General features: G+C 38.6%; 1 protein-coding gene across 2 annotated transcripts in view; it reads right to left on the minus strand.

Moving 5' to 3' along the window:
• Positions 1-6,806: 6,806 nt before the first annotated feature.
• Positions 6,807-15,931, minus strand: part of RAD21L1 (RAD21 cohesin complex component like 1) — a 28,420-nt gene continuing 19,295 nt past the window's right edge. For both annotated transcript variants that reach the window (XM_036009659.1, XM_028524937.2), the window contains exons 12-13: positions 14,107-14,184; positions 6,807-7,257 (exon numbers count right to left, since the gene is read on the minus strand). In XM_036009659.1, the coding sequence (XP_035865552.1) occupies positions 7,069-7,257; positions 14,107-14,184 (267 nt within the window). In that variant the 3' untranslated portion in view covers positions 6,807-7,068. The remainder of the gene's footprint in view (positions 7,258-14,106; positions 14,185-15,931) is intronic.

Below are 15,931 nucleotides of genomic sequence, written 5' to 3' on the forward strand. Positions count from 1 at the left end.
TTAAATAATCAACACAGAGAGTTCTCAAACAGTTTCCCTAGTTAGGATGGGAGGATCAGGAAAGCCGACCCCTAATGCTCAGGGGGAGAGGGGGAAATAGTTTTCCTTTTCTTTTTCAGTCTTTTCTCCGTTGTCTCATGACCCAGCCTCCGGGCAATGCTGCGGTGGTGGCTGTGACGACAGGGACCCACAGGGGCCTGGAGCTCTGAGGGAGGAGAAGCTTCTCCATCGGAGTAGCTGTGGCGCCGGGAGAGGGTGAGCCTCTGCTGTTCTTGTCTCTTTCTGCCCCCACCATTCGGCAGAACAGGGCAGAGCGGTAAAGCTCCAAGCTCCAGCTTTCTGGTGAATCCCAAAGAGGGTAAACCAAATAGTAGTAATGATACAATAGAAAAAATAATAACTTCCAGTTACTCTTGAAAACTAAAAACAAAGAAAGAATATTGAAAGCAATCAGAGAAAAATGAGGAGTTAATTATACAGGAGCAGTGATCTGAATAACCGGACTTCTCACTGAAACCATGCAGGGCAGCAGGACAGTGCAGGAAGAAATCTAAACTGATGAGGGAAGAGCCTGGTCAAGCAGAACTGTACACCCAGCAAAAATATCCCTGAGAAATAGAGATGATATAGAGACATTCCCAGGTAAGGAAAAGCTAAGAGAATTCATTGCGAGCCCTAAACAAACTGCTAAAGAGAATTCTTTAGTCCGAAGGGAAACTATATTAAAAGGAAACTTGGAACATCCAGAAGGAAAGAAAGAACAATCAAAATGGTAAATATCTGAGTATATTTAATAGCCTTTTCTTCTTTTCTTGAATTCTTTAAGATATGTTTAACAGTTGAAAGAAAAAATTGCAACATTGTCTGATGGGCTTTCAATGCATGTAAATGTAAAACATAAGACAACTGCAGTACAAAGGAGGGGGTGTAAAGGGATGTAACGGTGCAAGCTGTCTGCGCTCCACCTGAAGTGGTAAAATGCTGATTCTAAGTAGAATGTGCAAAGTTAAGCATGTGTTTTGTATTTCTTAGAGCACCCATGTAAAAATATAACAAAAGATGTAATAAAAATCAACAGATAAATTAAAATGGAATTCAAAAAAATGTTCAACTATTCCAAAATAAGGCAGACAAGGGGGAAATACAAGAATTAAAAATAGAGGTCCCCAGTATGGGGTCCCCAGTAGTGGGTTGCATGAGAGGCAACCACACTTTGATGTTTCTCTTCTTCTCTCCTTCCCTTTCCCTCTAAGTAAATAAAGTATTTAAAAAAAAATTAAAAATGGAGGAAACAAACAGTAAACAAAAAATAAAATGGTAGATCTAAATCCAAGCATATCAACATTTGCATTTAATGTAAATGGTTTAAACACATCAATTACAACAGAGATTATTAGGGCAGATAAAGAATGACTGAATTGGATAACTACAAGAAACTCAGTTTAAATCTAATGATATAGGTAGGCTAAAAGTAAAGATGGAAAAGATATACCATACAAATGCTAATCAAAGGAAAGCTTGATGGCTTAATATGAGAAAAAGACTTCACAGAGAAAGACAAATACTGTGTGATTTCACTTATATGTGTAACCCAAAAAAACAAAGCCGGCAAATCAGCACAGAAACACACTCGTAGACACGGGAAACAAGTTGGTGGTTACCAGCATGGGGAGGGGTTGGGCAGTGAGTGAAATAGGTGTAAGAGGTAGAAACCCCAGTTATAAAATAGATGCATTATAGGGATGTAATCCCCAGCATGGGGAATACGGTCAGTAATATTGTAATAACTTTGGTGATGGATGGTAACTTACTGTGGTGGTCATTTTGTAATGTACATAAATATCAAATGGTGATGATGCACACCTGAAACTAATAGGATATTGTATGCCAATTATATTTCAATTTAAAAAAAAGGAAAAGAAAAAGAAAAAGAAGACTCCAGAGCAAAAAAAAATTACTAGGGATAAAGAGAACCATTATATAGCGATATACGGGTCACTTCACCAGGAAGGCATAATAATTGTAAATGTAACCTAGTAAAATGCTTCAGAATACAGGGTCAGGCACAAATAATGCCGGTTTTTATTACAAAATCATCAGCATGTCATTCTGTAACATAACGATATCACACTCCAACACACCATCTGATGTTTTAGGTGAAATGTTTGCATTAAAACTATAAATTACTACACCCATATTATTGCCCTACCAACCATGCTCAGGCAGGCCTTACTTTTGCTGGACCCTGTTCATGGATCAAAAACAGTCAGATCTGAAAGGAGAAGTTGATTCACAATTACAGCTGCAGACACAGACACTGCTTTCTCAGTAACAAATAGAACTAGTGGGCAGAAAATAACCAAAGATACAGAATCGCTGAGCAGCACCAGCAGCCAACAGGTCCAACTGGCATTTGGAGAACACTCCGCCTACCAGGTCAGATTCTACACCAGGTCATAAAACAAGCCTTAAGTAAATCAAAAAGAATCAAAATCATTTAAAGTATGTTCTTTAATGACAAAAACTAGAAATGAATTACCGAAAAAGAATAGGAAAATCTCTGCTGGAGATTAAACAACATACTTCTAAATCATCCCTCCACAGGTCAAGAAGGAAGTCTCAAGGAAAATTAGAAAATATTTTGGAGTGAACGGAAGTGAAAATACAACATATCAAAATTTGTGCAATGCAGCTAAAGCAGTTTTTGGAGGAAAATATACACCATTAAGCATTTATATTAGAAAAGAAGGAAGGTCTCATATCAATTAAGCTTCCATCTTAATAAAACTAGAAAAATAGCCCTAACTGGTGTGCCTCAGTGGATTTGGCACTGGCCTGTGAACCAAAGGGTCACCAGTTCGATTCCCAGTCAGGGCACATGCCTGGGTTGCAGGCCAGGTTCTCAGTAGGAGGTGCGTGAGAGGCAACCACACATTGATGTTTCTCTCACTCTCTTTCCCCTTCCTTTCCCCTTGCTCTGAAAATAAATAAATAAATAAATAAATAAAATCTTTTTTAAAAACTAGAAAAATAAATCCAAAGCAAGCCAAAGGAAGGAAATAACTATCAGAGCAGAAATCAGCAAAATGGGAAAAAGAAAAAAAGAGAAAAATCAATGAAACTGAAAGCTGGTTCTTCACAGAGGCCAATGAAATTAGTAAGTCTCTAATACTACTGAAAAGAGAGAGAACTAGAAGACATAAATTAACAGTATCTGGAATGAAAGAAGAATTATCACTATGGACTTAGGCAATGGAAAGAGAATAAGAGAATACTCCAAACAACTCCACACACAGAATCATTAATTTAGATGAAGTGAAATAATTCCTTGCAAACCACAATCACCAAAACTCACAGTAAGTGAAATAGGTAACTGAATAGCTCAACAACTATTTAAAAATTGAATTCATAGTTTAAAATCTTCCAAAATATAAATCTCTGGATCCAGATGGTTTCATGTGTGAATTCTACCAAACTTTTCAAGAAGAAATAACACCAATTCTACAGTCTCTTCCAAAAAAATAAAATGGTAGGAACACTTTCCAAGTTATTTATATTTTACCCTGATCCCCAAACCAGAAAAAGACAGTACAAGAAAAGACAAATACAGACCAGTATTCCTCATGAACACAGATGCAAAAATCCTAAACAAAATATTAGCAAAGATGCTTAACATCATTAGTTATTAGGAAATTGCAAATCAAAACCATGAGATACCACTTTGCAAGCACCAGGATCGCTATAATCAAAAACAGCGTCAATAACAAAAGCATTGGCAAGGGTACAGAGAAATTGGAACTCTCGTATGTTACTGGTGGAAATGCAAAATGATGCAGCTACTTTTCCTCAAAAGTTAAACACAGAGTTATCATATGATAGCTCTGTGATATAGATATGGTATCATACGATAAATCAGCAGTTGCACTCCTAGATATATATCCCAGAAAGGTGAAAACATATACATACAAAAACGTATACACTGATATTCATAACAGTATTATTAGTAATTGTCAGAAAGTGGAAAACAATCCACATGTCTACCAACTGATGAATGGATAAACAAAATGTATATCCACGTAATGTAATATTAATTTGGCCATTAAAAGAAATGAAGCACAATACACCCTAGGACATGGGGAACCTTTAGCAACATTATGCTAAGTGAGAGAAGGCAGGTTCAAAAGGCCAGAGGCAGAAAGAAAACTAGTGGTCACCAGGAGATGTAGGGAGCAAAGGAATGGGGAGTGATTGCCAGTGGGCATGAGGTTTCTTTCTGGATAATGAAAATGTTCTAAAATTAGATAATGGTCATGATTGCATAATACTGTAAGTACACCGAAAGCCATGAGCTGAACACTTTAAAAAGGGTGAATTTTATGCTCTGTGAATTATATCTCAATAAAGTTGTTAAAGTATATTAGCAAACTGAAGCCAGTGATATGTAAAAATAATAATACCACGACAAAGTAAAGCTTATCCTGGAAGTGCAAAACTGGTTAAAAATTTTAAAAATCCATCATATTAACAGTCTAAATTAGAAAAGCCTCATGATCCAATCAATGAATCCATGAAAAGTAATTAAAATTCAATATACTTTCATGATTAAAAAAAATCTGCAAACCTCTCAGCAAACCAGAAATAGAAATATCCCCAATGATAAAAGTTACCTACCTCCCCCCACCCCGGCAACACACACAAAAGCAGCTACACTGACATCCCACTTCGTGGTCGAAGAGTGAACACTTCCCTCCTCGCATTGGGGACGGACGGTAAAGAAAGAGATGAAACTATCTCTATTTGTGGACAACAGGATCGGGTAGAAAATCCCAAGGAATCTAGGGAAAAACAAACTCCTAGTTTAAATTTGTGAGTTTAGCAAGGTCTCAGGATACAAAGTTAATCTGCAAAGGTCAATTGCATTAATGGCAAAACTACAGAAATGGGGAACGGATTAGCGGCTGTCGGGCGAGGGAGGGAACGGAAGGAGGCGGCTGTGAACACGAAAGGGAGGCACGAACGATCCTGGAGATGGGACTCTCGTTCTGCTCACAGGAAGCTACGTATGTGGTAAAATTGCACGGCCTCAATAACAAACAAGTAAGTGCATGTGAAACTGGTGAAATGTGAATAAAGCGCATGGATTGTATCAATGTGAATTTCCAGTGACACTGTATTATAATTATGCAGGATGTTACCTTTGGGGAAAACAGGGTGAAGGGCACACAGGATTTTGCTGTGTTATTTTTTACAACTTCCTGTGAGCCTACAATTATCTGATAATAAAGAGCAAACTAAAAGTCAAGTGAAAACTCTCATTCATTGCTAGTGTGAGCGCAAAAAGGTACAATCACTCTGGAAAATAATTTTGTAATTTCTTATAAAGTTGAAAATGCACGTACTATATGACCCAGCAATCTCACTCCTAGATACTTAACCCTAGAGAAATGAAAACTTAGATTCACACAATAACGGAGACAGGTGTATGTAGCAACTGTGTTTATAATTGTCAAAAGCTAGAAACAAATGTCTTTCAGGGGATAAACAGATACATAAACTATGGTATATCCAGACAAAAGAATAATACTCAGCAATAAATACGTGTAACAATTTGGACTAATCTCAGAGACATTACACTGAGTGAAATAAGCCAGACTCCAGAAGGTTACATACTATATGATTCCAATTACGTGACAAGAGAAAAATAAAAAATAAAACTATCTTCATGTGGAAGAGTGGCCGCCAGGAGTTGGAACAGGGGAGGCGCGTGACTCCGAAGGGCTAGCGCAAGGCAGTGTTTGGGCGACGGTTCCCTTGGTAACCCGCTTGTGCCGGTGGGTACGGGAATCCACGTGTGTGTTAAAACTGACAGCGCTGTGCACCAAAATGAAAAAAGTCAATTTTTCTGTATATGAATTTAAAAAATAATAATTTTTAAAAAAGGCAATTGGACATTTAAATCTTATAGTTGATGCATTCAAAGAGGTCATTTAGAACTCCATCTGTAGCACGCCAGGACTGTAGACAGGACCACAGGCTTCATTTGACAGTGCACTAGGGAGCTCGCAGCGCGTTCTGTGAGAATTGCCCAACAAACTTCAAGTAAGAAAAAAGAAAAACAATAGTGTTAATGTAAAAAGTGTTCAGTAAGCACCAAGTAAAAGAACATTTATTTTCGTGACTTGAATCCCAGCCATAGACACTATGCTAATTTGTTAACATAAGAAACATACTTAGTTTTGCTGATACATGAATGGTGGTTATAATAATCATTAAATAGTGAATAAAAAAGTTAAATGGTCTATAAATAGACTGAAAGCCACTCAGATAACTTAAAACAAAGATGAATTTTATAACTCTTCAATTAAGATATTAGATTGAAAATCAGGGCACTATGTCAAATTAAGGATGATATGAATTTGAACTAAATAAATTATTGCCTGCGGAGAAATAAGAAAGTGTTAATTATTAATTAATCCCATAACTTTTAAGCAAATAATCCAATGTAAAATAGCCTTTTAATAACATCCTTGAATGTTTCTTGAAGACATATAGTATTTAAAAATATATTTGTAATGCAACATTCAAGTCAGGGAAGTAATAAATGCTATACATTCAAGTCAGCTAAATTAAAATACTACTTAGCTAGCCCTGGCCAGTGTGGCTCAGTTGGTTGGAGTGTGGTCCTATAAACTGAAAGGTCTTGGGTTCAATTCCCAAGTCAGGGCACATGCCTAGGTTTGGGGTTTGGTCCCAGTCGGGGCATGTGTGAAAGGCAATCAATCGTTGTTTCTCTCCCTCTCTCTCTTCCTCCTGCTCTCTCTAAAACCATGAAGTATGTCCTTGGGTGAGGATAAAAAATATTACTTAATTATAATTTAGTATTTCTGTAAGCATATGAGTTTCCAGTTCTGGCTATGATTACTCAGAACTTACAAAGAAGAAATGGGAGGTTAACCTGCTTATGAAATGGACCAGACCTTCGGCTGCTTCCAGACAGCAGCTGCATTAAACCACACAATCTGTAAGAAATTTCAGTGATGACACACACCTGCAAGTTTGGGATTCCCTTTATATTTTATGGAACATCGGCCCCACTGTAGCTATAATGTCTGCATAGGGGGCACTCTGGCTCAGCTCAATAGCCCGGTGTTTCTTCAGAACGAGGAAGCTATAAAACCTGGCAGCGGCTTGTTTCCGGTCACTGTTTCTGCAGAGAGTCATCAGGCTAAAGCGCTTCATTCCTGTCTTGCTGGATTCCTGGGAAAATAATTGGAAAGGAGGAAGGGAAAGGGAGACAAGAGCATTAAAAGCAGAGCAGGTGGATGGATAAGGAACAACAGAACATTGACATTTTTGTTAAGTGACTGTGAAATCCTTAAATGGGGAAATCCAAATGACTAATTAGTAAGCTTAAAAGCCATCCAGGCCACACACAGATCACAAGCGCGGTCCATTGAGAAAATGCATGCAAAGGAACTCTAAAGTGCTATGAAAAATTTTAATGTGTTATACAAATGTCAGCTCGTTTAAAAAACTGATGTTAAACTAAATGTAATGTGGTATCCTTGATGGGACCCTGTGATAGAAAAAAAAATTAAGAAATCTGACCGAAGTATGGACTTCAGTTAACGACCATGTTTCAGTATTGGTTCAGGAATTGTGATGAGTGCGCCACATGCATGCAAGACGTGACCAACGCGGGAAGTTGGCTATGGGGGGTGTGCGAGTTTGCTCCACTGTCTTCACAATGTTTCTGTAAATCTAAAGCTATTCTAGTAACAATGTATTTTAACAAATAAATAAAATTTTTTAAGAATGGTTAACATAAATGGCTCCAATTAGTTTAGACGTATAGGGAGAAAAAACCCACCGCACCTGGGAGGCTCACATGCAGTGAAGACTATGAGCCTATCGGGCTCCTTCTCCTCCAAGGCACTGAGCGGGGGGACAAGGGGACTGTAAAACTCTAGTGTTAAATGGAGAATTATATTTGTACATCTCAGTGGCAGGGCAGCATGACTTTATAAACATCTCTTGGTTTCTTTGCACAGGGTAAAAGATGTTAGATTCACCGTAGGGAACCTGTGAACCTACTGCAAAAGGTTGAGGTCCAATGAAGTGTTCAATTATGGGTGAACATAACTCCTTTCATGAGACTAGTGCTTGGAAGCAGAAGGGCCGTGTTTTAGTTACAACACTGTGATGAACACTGGTCAGTATCCCTGTGAGTACTGTACTCCTTGGAAAGTTGCAAAGCAGTTTTAGAAATGTGATATACAAGTTTCTTTCCTGCCAGTTTTAACATTTAACAAATTAATAAGTTAAATACTTCATCACCCTTTATCTCAACCAAAGGAGTGGCCCAATCTTGGCAGCCATTCAGCGATGGCATGGCAAGCCGTCACGTATTCCCACTCTTGAGAAATATGATGCCTCCCCAGCAGTGTGGGCTGGGTGGCTTCTTCCCCTGGAAGGGAGCAGGGACAGCCCTTCAATTTCAAGAATCCCTTCGAAAACACCCCGAACAGACAACTATGCAAGACTGAACACATGTGCTTATCCCGTTCCCTCCAAAAACACCTGTAAAATGAAGGAAAAGAAATAAAAGGTGACAGAGGAGATAAAGACAAAGAAAGGGCAAGACGAACTGACTTAGCAGGGTGGACAAAGCTGGAACTGGCGCCAACAGGGAGGACAGCCAACAAAAAGCAAGCCCGTTTGGGCTACCGAACCTTTGGAAAGCTCAGGAATGAGAGGTAACTGTATATGACAAGCTGGAGATACGGGGTGAAGCAGGAAACAGGAGAATTTCTTGAAAGTCATCCTGCAAACAGTGAGACCCTCAGGAGCCCGGCACCACTTCACGGAACCAAGACATGGCGACTCCCATGCGCTAGCAGACTATTTCCCTGGGGGAGAGCAGGGTCAGTCTTTCCAATTTCAAGAGTCCTTTTGAAAAATACCCCAAGGGGACAAATGTGCAAGACTGAACACACGTGTTTATTCTGTTTCCTTCAGAAAACCCTCTACAATGAAAGAGGCAGGAAGGTGTTTTTCTAGAGATAAGAACCACTGAGCCTTGGGACACCAGGCACTGTGGGTGGTAGAGAAGTGTCACACCAGAAATGAGGGGGTTAAGCGAAATTCTACACCCTAAACAATGAGAGAGCCAGCCTCTCCCTGACCCACTTCTGGTTCCCAGACCATGGACACCATGCTTACATCTCCTAGGCAGCAGATGTGAAGATTAAGCTGGGAAAACTGTCCATTGTGAGGAAAAAACTCCTGCAGATAAAGGCATCCGTTGCAGGGCCGGGGAGGGAGGACTACCTAGCTACCTCACAATGAAGACCACAGATCTACAAGCTGCGCGCATGTGTTTATGTCTTCCAATCAGATTTTTGGGTAATCACTCTTAAATAAAAACATAACCAAAGTCTGCCAGACACTTGAGTAAAGTTTCTAATATCCAAGAGGAAAAAACAATGAATCAAAAGAATTGCTAAGGAAATACAGATAGTGCAGGGAGCCCAAGAAAACTATAACATCTAAAGGTTAAGAAGAGACACTATATCTGTGAAAAATGGTTAGGATGAGACTGAGAGGCAGCAGAGCAGTGGTTTGCCTGGGGGTAGGAGAGGCGGGGCAAGGCACTACAAGAGGCACAAGGAAACTAATTGGGATCGGACAAATGTGCACTATCTTGATTGTGGTGATGGTTTCACAGGATATACACATGTCAAAACTTATCTAACCGTATACTTCAAATAGGTATGGGTTATTGTATGTTAATTATACCTCAATAAAGCTGTTAAAACTAACTTAAATAAAAAGATTGGGATGCTATAAAACAAAAGAATAACTAAAACCTAGGAAAAAACTCTTGGAAAACATAAAAAGGAAAAGCTGAAATAAAACTCAATAGACTGGAAGATAAAGTTGAAGAAATCTTCTCAACAGTAGAAAAAAACATCAAAGGAAATTAATATAGGAAATACAAGACTTTTTTTTAAAATTAAGGGTGCAATTTAGGAGATCCAAGACCTGACGACCCATCTGGTCCGATCTGGCAGTCCAGAAAGAGAGAATAGACTAAGAACAAGGAAGAAATGCAAGAAATATAAAAATTCTCTGGAACTGAAGGATATGAACTTCCAGAATAAAGAACCTGCTATGTGCTGAGCACAATAAAAAAAAATACCAAAGCACATCATCATGAAATTTCAGAACAATAGGGATAAAGAAAATATCTAAAAGCTTCCAGTGTGAAAATAAAGGTAACTTACAAATGATCACCAACCAAGCGGCATCTGACTCTTCAGTAACAACCAAGAAGCCTAGAAATGTTACCAAGCCTTCAACATTTGAGACATAATATTTTCAAACCATGTTCAGAGACATACCGAACAAGTTCAAGGTAAAATAAAAATATTTTCAGACTTGTATGTAAGGTGTCTTATGCACCCCTTTTTTAAAATCCTCACCTGAAGATACACTTACTGATTTTAGAGAGAGAGGGAGAGAGAGAGTCATCTACATGAAAGACAAACATTTATTGGTTGCCACCCTATGCGCCCTGACTGGGGATTGAACCTGCATCCTTTTTTTTTCGTGGGAGGATGCTCCAACCAACTGAGCCCCCAACCCAGTCAGGGCTCCTGTGCACTCTTTACCTGAGGAAATTAGGAGAGGATGTTAACCAAGGAAGATCAGAGTACCAGGAAACAGAGGCACTAGTAGAGGAAAAATACAAAGAAATTCCATGTTATGGTAAAGAAATCACCCAAGACAAAAACTGTGGAGCAGACTTAGGGAGCAACTAATTCAGATTAGAACAAGAGGATGATGAGCTCCAGGAGGGATACCTTCAAGAAAAAAGAGAGTAGAATCAATAAACTAACTGATATATTTGCCCATACTAAAAGGGGTTTTATTATGGTGCCCAAGAGTCTGGAGAGTTAAGATGGGTATATAGACACTAGGCTAATGAAAAAACTGAAGTAATGATTCACTCTCCCCCTGTCCCCAACCCCATAAGGTTGACAAGAAGAGAAATACAATTCACTGTGAAGTTTTGATGTGAACCTATTTTGACATAGGCTTTGTGGCAGCAACTGCTTGTTGCCCCTTGATACCCACTCTCCTACTCCACGGCAACAGGAGTGTGACCGGGGCCGCAGGCTGTGAGAGGAAGGACTGCATTTCCCAGCGAGACGCGGCCAGGTGAGACTAAGTGCTGGCCGGTGAAATGAGAGAAATGGTACACGCAATAACTAGATTGTGCCCTCCAGAGAACCTTGCTGCTGCCTGGAATGCGGGCATGGCGGGTAGTCAGCCGCTTTGGAACCTGAGAATAGTGAGAATGGGATGAAGGGAGAGTGGGCCTCTGAGGACTTCGTGAGTATAGTGGCCACCCCAGATTGTACTTTTACTGGAGGGAGAAATGAACTATCTTTTTAAGCCAGTGACATTTTTGCTTTCTGTCACAATTAAACCTTCTCCATAACTATTAGAATTATGACATTGTAGGCACTGAATAGTGTGCTAAAATATACTGAGGAGGAGAGAGATGTAATTCAGCTAAATTTTCATTTTCTGTTGAAAGAATAAATAAACTTCAAATCTAAACTATGAAGAAAGAACAGTAAAACAAGTCATCAGAAATATGGATATAAACACTAAAAGAAACTTCTTAATATGGTGGCTTTTGGTGAGTAGGACTTAGCGATAAGAAGGGGTAGGGCAAAGGACTTCTGTGTTTCCTTTTCAGCATAGTACTATTAAATTTTTAAAATTATATACATGTATTATTTTGATAAAATATCAGTTAAATTTAAACATTATATTTCACTTTTAAACTGTTATAAACCAAGTTCCACATTGAATATTTATTAATAGTCTGCTAAAAATGAGAATGAAACATAAAACAGATGTCTAGGGACATGAGTATGCATAAGACATTGATTAGAGTTTCTAATTAAGGACTTGTGGCCAAGATGGAGGCGTAGGTAGATACACTTAGCCTCCTTGTATAACCAAAAGAAGGACAACAAAAATTTAAAACCAAAAACTAACCAGAACTACAAGCAAATCAAATTGTATGGAAGCCCAACAACCAAGGAGTTAAAGAAGAAACATTCATCCAGACCAGTAAAAGTGGTAGAGACCAGCAGCTGGGGTGGAGAGGACTCACAGCAAGGTGGTAGCTGGCAGACTGGGTGGTCCCACATTCGCATGTAGATAAACTGGGAGGAACAACTGGGGAGTGAGACAGACCATGCAACCCAGGGTTCCAGGGAGGGAAAAGAAAGACTCAAAACCTGTAAAGAACTGTGGGGGTTGTGGCAGCAGGAGAAACTCCCAGCCTCACAGAAGTGTTCATTGGAAAGACCCACAGGATCCTAGAACTTACACAACCCACCCATCTGGGAATCAGCACCAGAAGGGCCCAATTTGCTTGTGGGTATCAGCAGGAGTAACCGGAAGCCAGCCAAGAGCCAAGCAAATGACATTGTTCACTCTTGGACCCCTCCCCCACATACAGTGCCACAATGCAGCAAAGTGGGTTGCCCCACTCTGGTGAACACCTAAGGCTCCTCCCCTTACTATATAACAGGTGTGTGGAAACAAAAAAAATATGGCCCAAATGAAAGAACAAATCAAAACTCCAAAAATAGAAGTAGGTGATGAAGAGATAGCCAACCTCTCAGATATACAGTCCAAAACACTGATAATCAGGAAGCTTAGAGAAATGGTTGGGTATGGTTGCAAAATAGAGGAAGAAGTGAAGGCTATGAAAAGTTAAATAAAGGAAAATGTACAGAGAAATAATAGTGACAGGAAGGAAACCAGGATTCAAATCAATGGTTTGGACCAAAAGGAAGAAATCAACATTCAACCAGAACAGAATGAAGAAACAAGAATTCAAAAACAATGAGGAAAGGCTAAGGAACCTCCAGGACAACTTTAAATGTTCCAACATCCGAATCATAGGGGTACCAGAAGGAGAAGAGGAAGAGCAAGAAATTGAAAACTTACTTGAAAAAATAATGAAGGAGAACTTCCCCAATCTGGCAAAGGAAATAGACTTCTAGGGAGCCCAGCAAGCTCAGAAAGTCCCAGAGAAGTTGGACCCAAGGAAGCACACACCAAAGCACATCATTATTACATTACCCAAGATTAAAGATGAGAGAATCTTAAAAGCAGCAAGATAAAAGGAGACAGTTCCCTACAGAGGAGTTCCCATATGCCTATCAGCTGATTTCTTAAAAGAAATCTTGCAGGCAAGAAGGGTCTGGAAAGAAGTGTTCCAAGTCATGAAAGGCAAGGACCTACATCCAAAATTACTCTATCCAGCAAAGCTTTCATTTAGAATGGAAGGGCAGATAAAGTGCTTCTCAGATAAGGTCAAGTTAAAGGAGTTCATCATCACCAAGCCCTTATTTTATGAAATGTTAAAGAGGCTTATCTATGAAAATGAAGATGATCAAAACTATGAACAGTAAAATGACACTCACAACTATCAACAACTGAACAAAAACAAAACAAACAAATAACAACCAAAAAAACCTAAGCAAACAACTAGAACAGGAACATAATCACAGAAATAGAAATTGAATGGAGGGTTATCAGCAGGGAGGGGAAGGGAGTAGAATGGGGGAAAAGGTACAGAGAATAAGTAGTGTAAATGGTAGGTACAAAATAGACAGGGGAAGGTTAAGAATAGTATGGGAAATGGAGAAGCCAAAGAACTTATATGTATGTACAACACATGGACATGAATTAAGGCATGGAGGAAATGCTGGTGGGAGGGGAGATGCAGGGTGGAGCAAAATAAAGGGTAGAAAAAAATGGGACAACTATAATAGCATAATCAATAAAATATATTTAAAAAAGAATTCCTAATTAAAACTGTTTTGATGTAGACACCAAAACCAAATTCCAGTATTTAGTTTTACACATACTGCTCATAATCATGTCTAGAATTTGGTCTCAACAAAAACATAATAAAAATGGTTTAATTTTTATTAATATCTAGAAAACTGAAGTCAACAGTTTACTTATTTTTAAAAATAAAAATAGGATTAACAAACCCTCTCATCTTACCTGCAAAGTATTTAACATCTGGCGTATTCTTTGATTCCATCTCTCCCCTTCAACACTTTGTTCACTTCCCAGTGACTCCTGTTTGAACGATTAAGAAAGTATTTCACTCGAGCAAACTTAGTGAATGTTTACTATTTGTCAGGCATAGTTCGCTGCTGCAAGAAACCCAATTGTAACAGTGGGTCCTGCCAAATAAAGAGCTTATAGTCTGATAACAGAGAGAATAAAAGTAGCATACAGGTGTAGATTAACCTTTGCAGGATTACATCTATACTCCCCAGGTAACCTGCTTTTAAGAAAAAATTTCATTGAACTCATTGGGGTGACATAAGTTAATGAATTATATAGGTTTCAGGTGTACAATTCTATAATACATCATCTGTATATTGTATTGTATATTAACTACCCCAAGTCTCCTTCCATCACCACTTAGCCTGCCCCCCCCGCCCCCCCCCCATTCACCCTCCTCTACCTCACCCTAATCCCCTTTACTCTGGTGATTACCATACTGTTGTCCATGTCTATAAGGGTTTTTCTTTTTTTGCTTAAAAAAGTAAAAAAAATATTTAAAAACAAGAATTTCTAATGAAAACTGTTTTGATGTAGACACCAAAACCAAACTGCCATATTTAGTTTTATGCATATTGCTCATAATCATGTCTAGTAGAATTTGGCCTCAACAAAAACATAATAAAAAGGGTTTAATTTGTATTAATATCTTGCTTTAAAAAAAACTTTTCACTCAGCTCCCCAACCCCCATCTCCTCCAACAGTTGTCAGTCTGTTCTCTGTATCTATGAGTCTATTTCTATTTTGTTTGTTAGTTTATTTTATTCATTAGATTCCACATATAAATGAAATCATATGGTCCTTATCTTTCTCTGACTGGCTTATTTTACTGAGCATAATACTCTTCAGATCCAACCATGCTGTCACAAATGGTTAATGTTTCCTTCTTTTTTACAGCCAAGTATCAATATTATTCCATTGTATAAATGTATCACAGCTTTTTCATCCACCCATTTACTGATGGTCACTTGGGCTACATATGGCCAATGGCATATGAAAAGATGCTGAACATCACTAATCAGAAATAATGCTGCAATGAATATAGGGGTGCATATTTTCTTTCAAATTAATGTTTCAGGTGTCTTCAGATATATTCCCAGAAGTGGAATCACCGGGTCATAAGGAAGTTCCATTTTTAATTTTTTAAGATAGCTCCATACTGCTTTCCACAGTGGCTGCACAAATCTGCATCCCAACCAACAGTGCACAAGGGTTCCCTTTTCTTCACATCCTCATCAACACTTGTTTGTTGATTAACTGACAATAGCCATTCTGAGAGGTGTGAGGTGATAACTCATTGTGGCTTTAAATTGCATTTCTCTGATAGCTAGCGATATTGAGCATCTTTTCATGTGTCTATTGGCCATCTGTATGTCCTCCTTGGAGAAGTGTCTATTCAGGTCCTTTGCCCATTTTTTAACTGAGCTGTTTGCTTTTTTGGTGTTGAATTTTATAAGTCCTTCATAAATTTTGGATATTAACTCATCAGACGTATCATTGTCAATTATGGTCTCTCATTTAGTAGGTTGTCTTTTCATTTTGTTGATGGTTTCCTTTGCTGTGCAAAAACTTTTCAGTCTGATGTAGTCCCATTTGTTTTTTTCTTTTGTTTCCCTTGCCCTAGGAGATATATCAGAAAAAAAATATTTCTATGAGCAATGTCTGAGATTTTACTGCCTATGTTTTCTTCTACAGTTTTTTTATGGTTTTGAGTATAACTTTTAAGACTTTAGTCCACTTCAAGTTTATTCTTATG

The sequence above is a fragment of the Phyllostomus discolor genome, chromosome 9, assembly GCF_004126475.2.
Source record: "Phyllostomus discolor isolate MPI-MPIP mPhyDis1 chromosome 9, mPhyDis1.pri.v3, whole genome shotgun sequence".
In the NCBI taxonomy this organism is placed as follows: domain Eukaryota; kingdom Metazoa; phylum Chordata; class Mammalia; order Chiroptera; family Phyllostomidae; genus Phyllostomus; species Phyllostomus discolor.